Source organism: Diadema antillarum, unplaced genomic scaffold (genome assembly GCF_040938485.1).
Source record: "Diadema antillarum isolate AM-2024a unplaced genomic scaffold, OU_Dant_1.0 scf00000045, whole genome shotgun sequence".
NCBI classification, from domain to species: domain Eukaryota; kingdom Metazoa; phylum Echinodermata; class Echinoidea; order Diadematoida; family Diadematidae; genus Diadema; species Diadema antillarum.
Genome location: NW_027270934.1, coordinates 1,617,348 through 1,625,000, shown reverse-complemented (window position 1 = coordinate 1,625,000; position 7,653 = coordinate 1,617,348). Strand labels below are relative to the sequence as shown.

Below are 7,653 nucleotides of genomic sequence, written 5' to 3'. Positions count from 1 at the left end.
CGCGTTTTTTTTTAAGACGGCACAGATTGGGGCATGGCGCGTGTTAAACCTATGGGAAAAACGTTGGGTTAGGGTTTTTGGTTATGGTTATGGTTAGGGTTAGGGTTGGGGTTAGGGTTAGGGTTAGGGTTAGGGTTAGGGTTAGGGTTTGATGGTTAGGGTTAGGATTAGGATTAGGGTTAGGTTTAGGGATAGGGTCCCCGATAGATTTTTAGTTTCCCCAATCTGTGCCGTCTAAAAAAAACACGCGTCCCGTACACAGAAGGGGGGGGGGGGGGAAGGAGGGAAATCTCGTCACGTGTTATGACGTCATTGAATTATTCTTCTTCAAGCTGGTAAAAACAAGTAAACCAACAAGTCATGACTCATATTGCTGCCCGTGCGAACATAGTGTCCTTGAAATGTTACGTGTTCCTGTTTGGCAATAGCAATGTGCTTTTAAGTGGTGTAAGTGACGATGATGATGATGATGATGATGATGATGATGATGATGATGATGATGATGAAATAGTGTTTATACATCGCCATTTATCTGTAGAAACATTCAAAGGCTCGTGGCTCCCACAATGTGTCACACATTAATCACAAAGGTCCAGGGGAAACAATAAGTCATCAGTTCAGGTGTGAATGTTTCGAGGTGTAGTTGGGATTGGTAGAAAGTTCCACATAACAAGTGAAACTGCATGTTTCTCACAAAGTAGGATGAACGATTATACATGTATGTAGATAACGATCCATGCATAGTGAAGTTTGGAGATGATTTCAAGCAACTTTCCTCAGTTTGGTATGATTAGGACGCCTTCTTCATACTTCCATCATCAGGCAGAGCGAGATGTTTCCCTTTAATTCGTCTGCTTCTGCATGACTGATCGTGTTGTGGTATTTTGTTCCTGAAACCTGATCAATGTCTGTCAAACCATGGAAATGATATGAGTGGTGTAGATTCTACGTGTTAGCGTCTGGGTTCAGTGATCACAAAATTATAAGCCAAACAGGCGCAAGTTCCACATTCTAGCAACAATTTCTTGTATAAGACCTAGATGGCAGACGCGAAATTTCTGCGATAGACACACCTCTTTCGACCTACTTGTGAAACCTTCGATCCTGTGAGCTCGATAGTGGTTAACCTCACATTGTTTGTGTGCTGTCTGTGCTTCCAAATGTCAGAATATGACTGTGTGTGTTATAGTTGACAATGCTCAAGATCCCTTAAAAACAGAGTACCAGGGTTCGAATCCCGCAAAGTCCGTCTATCAAGATGTTTAACCCAAGGGGTCCCTCTGACAGAGGACCATGAATGCTGGTATCTATGGTGACGGGAAATAATGATCAGTATAGAAGGCCTCTGAGAGAACAGTATCATGAATACTGGAGGGGGCTGCCCTTGGTACATAAAACCATATCATCACATAAATTATCATGATATTGGTCATAGTGATAATTATGCTGGAAGTATAAAAATGATGATTATAATGGAAGTATAATGAATGATGATTATTATGGAAGTAATATCAATCATGATAAATTAATAATTCAACTTGTTAGGTGATTAGTTTTATCATCTTTAAATCAGCATTGGTAATAATATCATTCTCCTTTGTAATGCATGTAGATTGTCATTACTACAACTTACACTATTTATGTCAGTTTCGTATGTATCTGGCACTGCATTTTTTTCAACGTGCTCCCTTCTTTCAGTACATATGGGTACGTACATAACACCCATAAATCGCAGTGTACCGGAAGATAGTTGGCTTCTGTTTTTCTTCACTTTTTTCGTCCACTTTCCGACTAACTCTCTTCGTGTGCTCCTTGCCATAGGGACGTGCATCGTGCCGGGCGGTGCTGGAGGAGTCTTTCTCGGAGGCTGGCTGCTGAGACGCCTCAAACTCCGCGTGTCGGGCATGCTCAAGTTCTGCACACTGATGACCATCGTCACCACCCTGGTCTTCCCCAGCCTCTTCCTGCGGTGTCCGCAGAACGCGCTGGCTGGCGTCACGGCCGGCTACCAGCAAACAACGTAGGTGTCGTTTGTCTAAGGTCTGTCGGTCTGTCTGCCTGTCTGCCTGTCTGTCTTTTCCCATTCTCTCAGTCTGTCATACCATATTATAGTACGTTCATTTCAAATCAGGGTAAAACCCCAGTACGATTTGCCCAATGAAATATTATTGATAGGGCTTATATATAAGATCATTAGCACGTTAATTTTTGTTTAGTTGGTTTTTGGTGAGTTTTTTTTTTGTTTTTTTTTTTTGTTTTTTTTTTTGTTTTTGTTTTTTTGTTTTTTTGGTTTTTTTTTGGGGGGGTTGTTTTTATGTAGCGCTCTAATGCATGGAATGAACATTCACTTTTCTTTTATATATCTCGCACATTCTATTCTTATTTAATCTGCTATTACTTTTTCACTTATGTGTGTACACTATGCGTTGCTGTATTATATTTGTATATACTTCACTGTTGAAAAAAAATGCCACAATTAGGCTGTCGTTTGCGATGTTTTGATTTTTTTTTTCACAAATGCACGTTTCCAAAGCAGTTCAAGTATATTGTGTACATAAATTGGTTGATACAGAAATAGATATCGTAGTTATGTGTTTACTTCATAGGGGTAGAAACACAATGTGAGTTCTAGCTATAGTTGCACAAGTTTTTCTGTCCTTATTGCACGATCATGTGCTGTCCACGTGATGATTGCACTCAAAAATGTAGAACATCTGGGGTATAGACTTGAAGTGGACTCATGGAAACTTGACATAATATCTGTCGATAAAACTCCTCAGGTTGGTCGATAAAACTTTACTCGCTGGTCTATATATACACATATGTGAGGTCAAAGGGTGACGAGTGATTTTTCAACACGCAACGTAAGGTGACCTATGGGAGATCCATTTTACATTACATAGGACTCTAGGAGAAAGATCTCACGTGTTTTCAATTCTTAGGCAAAAAGAGGTGATGGCTTGGTGGTAATGTGTCTGACAAGTTCTTGGGTGGTATCAATTTCAAATAAACGGGTTAGGCATAATGTTAGCCGTAAATGTGTTTTTTACGTGCATATTTGTTGACTTCACCCTTTATTCTCCGTTGTTGTTATGTTCTTACATGTACGTGTTCTACTTTCACCGTTATGCTCTCCAGTTCGGACGTTGTTGGCGCTATTCACTCCCCCTCTAATCTGACGTACACGTGTAACGCGGACTGCCAGTGTGATACCGCCCAATACGTGCCGGTGTGTCTGAAGGAAGTCGGCTTGGAGTTCTTTACGCCTTGCCACGCTGGATGCACGGTGGAGTTTGAAAACGGGGTAAGTCCCTTTCTCCTCGGCATCCCTTTATTTCTTTGGAAAATCCATTTTCTTCTCCTCCCCCCCCCCCCCCCCCCCCCCCCCCCCCCCCCCCAGAATGTGTGGTCCCTCCCTGGCATTGCAGCATAGACGTTTGGGACATGTTGTACCGGTCCTTCAAAGACTTTACATAAGACTGTTACATAAGAGTGTAATATTCATATTCTGACGTTTGATAAGATTGTTAGCAAAGACCTGTAGCAAAGAGGTAGACTCTCCTCCTCTCTGCCTGTACTTGATCGCTATTAATTGCCCGAATCACAGTTTTGGAATTCATGCAAGTTGAATATTACATTAGTGCACATTTTATGCGTGCGTGGCGAAGTAAAAGTCTAGGTATTGGAGCAATATCGACCAGTTCTTGTTAGTTTTTATGATTTGTGTTTTTTTTTTAAACAAAATTATACAGTTTTTACCTGGTTGAAGCTTCTGCTAGCCATTCCATATCCAATATATTATTTTCTACTTAATGCAGTTAAATCAAGCAAACATTATGATCAAGAGAAAAAAAAAAGATTACGATAATGGGTTTAAACTGTCTACTGGTCGCGGGATGACATTTGCGAATTTGCGAGTGTGACTTTCTCTAACTATGTGTTGAGATAAAGTAGAGAGAATGTGTTCGCCGGGTCCCTTGACACACTCTTTGATTATAATGATTCGTTGCTCTTTGTAGACGTACACCAATTGTTCCTGCGCAGAGTATGTATCAGGTGGTGCGACATCTACGGTGGAACCGGGAAAGTGCAGTCGCGATTGCGTCGCTCTCCCAATCTTCGTGGTTCTGTTGGTGATACTTCTGGTCGTCATGTTTATGCCGATGGTTCCCGCCTTGAACGTCACGTTACGGTAAGGAGTGGGATTCACCCCGAGAAGCAATGTCAGGTTGACTAAATACTAAATAAACCCTACTTTGGGAGACCACTGCCATAGTGGGCTTTGGCAGTTATATACCTACTCTTGCAATGATGATGATAATGATGAGATTATTGCAAACTGCACACGTTTTGACGTTTGTCAAAGGAATATTTCTACAAAAAAAAGGATAAAAATTGCACTGTTTTACGTGTGCGAGCGAGGAGCATTGCTAATGACATTCCAGCAGCGTCCTCTGTACGAGATCCTTGTGTCTCCATATTTCTAGCAGTTCTAGGAAATTCACCAAAGTACGTTAGACCAATAAAGAGTGGCAAAAATCCCAGGAAATGATGTTTAAAAGAGAGGTATGTGACATATTGTGATTAGTCATTGTGTTCACCTCTCATAATTAGGGGTTCATCACATTAAAGATAAAAGAAAGGTTACGATGAGTAGTGAAAGTCGTTTGTCTCCTTTGCTGCCTTGTTGTTTTGTTTTGGTTTTAATGGCGTGTATCACTCAGAATTGAGTATATACTGGAGTCTTACATGATGTTCGCCTTTTGCAAAGGCAGCTCGCTATAATTTCAGCCCACGCACACAGAGAGCAATGAACTCGCACACACAGCGCGCGACCGGCGAGATGCGATAGTAGGGAGCTCGCTCAAGGCCGTGTCACACCTTTCCGGACAAGCCTTGCTTGCGACTTGCAAAGAACAATTTTTACTACCCGGAGGTCCCCGGAATGAGCCGCACATAACAGTACCTAGCACGTATCTCACCCGTAGTCACCCGGAGGTGTGCACGCAAATCTTTTTACCCGCAACCATGTTTAGGTCCTGTCACACCTTTCCGGGCAAGCTATGCATTCTGTTGCGTGTAGGGATTTTCCAGCATACTGGGAATTTCTGAGGGCGAACAAGGATTTGGGCGAGTCAGTACATGACAGTGTCTTACTTGCTGGACGCGTTCTACTTAAATTCTACTTGCGGGTATACTGTGTGACCTTTGTACCAGTCGCGTGGGGCTGACAACTCAGTGAAGGAATTCCTCTGATGGAATGACTGAAGTCCCACGGAATGTCATTATCTTGGCAGCTGCATACGGGGACTGCGAAGTACCTGCGTAGGAGTTGCCTGCGAAGTGCTGCCGCTAAGGGCCTCCTACTGGCGTTCTGCGCGGACCTCTCCGCGCATCCCCGCGACTCACCCGGAAAAAGTTTTGGTCAGGCTCAAAACTTGGCTGCGGTTAAATCGGACTTGCGTGAGCACCTCCGGGCAAGTACAGGCGAGATACGCGCTAGGTACTGTCAGATGCGGACCAACTGCGGAGAGCTCCAGGGAGCAAATTTGTTTCCCCGCAAGTCAAGCCGCAAAACTTCCCCAGATACGATATAACAAGGCCTTGAGCATGTTCAAAACTTGTTGCGAGTGAGTCGTGGGGTTCGCTCGCAGAGGTACACGCAGAACACCAGTAGGAGACTCTTACCTGCAGCACCTCGCAGGAGTTGGCTCTCACGCAGGTCACACGGAATGCACGCAAGTAGAAGCTAAGTAGTACGCGTCTAGTAGGTAAGAAACAAATGCGAAAATTTGCAAACATTCTTGTTCGCCCGCGGAAAATCTTCTACGTGCTGGAAACTACCTCCTCGCCACATGCCCGCGTAGCTTGCCCGGAAAGGTGTGACACGGCCTTCACATCCGATCGCTGCGTGCGCGCGAGTCCCCCGCCCACCGTATTAATATGCGAGTCCATTGCGAGCCGCCTTTGTATAAGGCCGACTTGATGTAGAACATGGTTTCATTTCTGACTCCAGTTGACGAGTTGTATAGTTTTGGTAGGGTTTACAGTAGTCACCGTATTGTTGAGACTACTGTTATCTCGTGTTCTCTATTATAGGTCAGTTCCTGAGACCCAGAGATCAATGGCGCTGGGTCTGCAGTCCGTGATTGCAAGGTGTCTGGGTAAGAAACCTCTTTCTGTATTTATCTTGTTATCTTACAACTCCAACCATAACCTCGTTGGGCATGAGTGGCACGCTATCAATAATGACGACAGTTATCAAAGCGGAGAACAGACCACTATACAGATTTTGTTTAAAGAATTTTCGTAGGCCTATATCATAGAATCACAGTCAATCTCGCGTATTAACCCTTTCTATGCTATAGAGTCAAATATGCACACATGTCACACACAAACCTGTGGAGAGGTAATTAATGTGGCGCGCAGAGGGTTAAAATCGAATCCAAGGAACCAGAGAAAAGTTCTTCGACTTACGTGAATTTTTGCTTGGCCATTATTGGATTATATCACATGTTTATATCCATTTGGCGTAAACGTTTTCTTAGCTCTACGTATTTAAGGTCAACTTGAATTGGCATATTGTGTTTCTATTTTCTCCTCCGCCTTCCTTAGGCTCCATTCCAGGCCCCATCCTCTTCGGCGTTATCATCGACAGCACGTGTCTGCAATGGCAGGAGACGTGCAGCACGTACGGCTCCTGCTGGCTCTACCACAACGAAAACCTGGCGTGGAGACTAGTCGTGTTAGTGTGCGCCCTCAAGATAGTCAGCGGACTGATGTACATCACGGCCTGGTGTACGTATAAACCAGCGAGTACATACAGGACTCCGAGTGATAATGACGATCAAAGTGATCTTGATGTCGCCACTGGCAAAGACGCGGTCGTTGAGGAAAACGGAGCAACTTCCTAGCATACCTGTAGAAAAATGCACTGTGTCCAAACGTGTTGTTAGATAGACGCAAAAAGAGCCGTCAAGCAATGCGTAGCCTGCGAACGAGCGCGCTGTATCCCAAATTTACATGGTTAGCATCGTCTGGTCCCATCGTGACCCCGAACTCATTACATCGGCAAACAATGCAAAGCATGTTCACGGGGACTAGAGCTGAGCTTCTTCTAAGCAGCAAACTTTTCAGCTGTGACAGTGATGATGATGATGGTGATGATGATCATGATAAAGATGATGATCGACGATAGCGTATGACCTCTTATCTCTTCTCCAAACAATTGTGATGTTGGTTGTCATTACGTCTTTAAAGCATGTTGGTGTGATATCCAATCCACACGAGACATTTTGCAACCTCCCATGGCCCACAAGATGAAGGAGAGAAAGAATTGGTCGTGACACGCGCCCTCAACGTCGCGTACAGCATCTCATCAGAATGACTCGAGCGACTGTCTCCGTGATGATTTACATCCGTTGTGTATTAAAGACGTCACACGCAGACCGACAGTCAGGCCTATGCTTCGCCACAATGCAATTGAGAATCATTTGGGCAGCGTATTACAATACCTTCACGTCGGTCACGAACGTATATCGGCCATGATAACATCTGACTTAGAAAACATTTGATTCCACACAACAACAAAAACAACAGCAGCAGGTTAATGACGTCATATTGGTAGCACGTGAGCCATCCATGAGGCGAATA

At 44.0% G+C, this 7,653-nt stretch overlaps 1 protein-coding gene across 1 annotated transcript in view; it reads left to right on the top strand.

The window, feature by feature from the left end:
- The window catches only part of LOC139714124 (solute carrier organic anion transporter family member 4A1-like), an 87,550-nt gene extending 80,636 nt beyond the window's left edge, over positions 1 to 6,914 (top strand). The window contains exons 7-11 of the mRNA XM_071625850.1: positions 1,822 to 2,020; positions 3,139 to 3,304; positions 4,020 to 4,192; positions 6,100 to 6,164; positions 6,616 to 6,914. Of these exons, the coding sequence (XP_071481951.1) occupies positions 1,822 to 2,020; positions 3,139 to 3,304; positions 4,020 to 4,192; positions 6,100 to 6,164; positions 6,616 to 6,914 (902 nt within the window). The remainder of the gene's footprint in view (positions 1 to 1,821; positions 2,021 to 3,138; positions 3,305 to 4,019; positions 4,193 to 6,099; positions 6,165 to 6,615) is intronic.
- Positions 6,915 to 7,653: the final 739 nt, after the last annotated feature.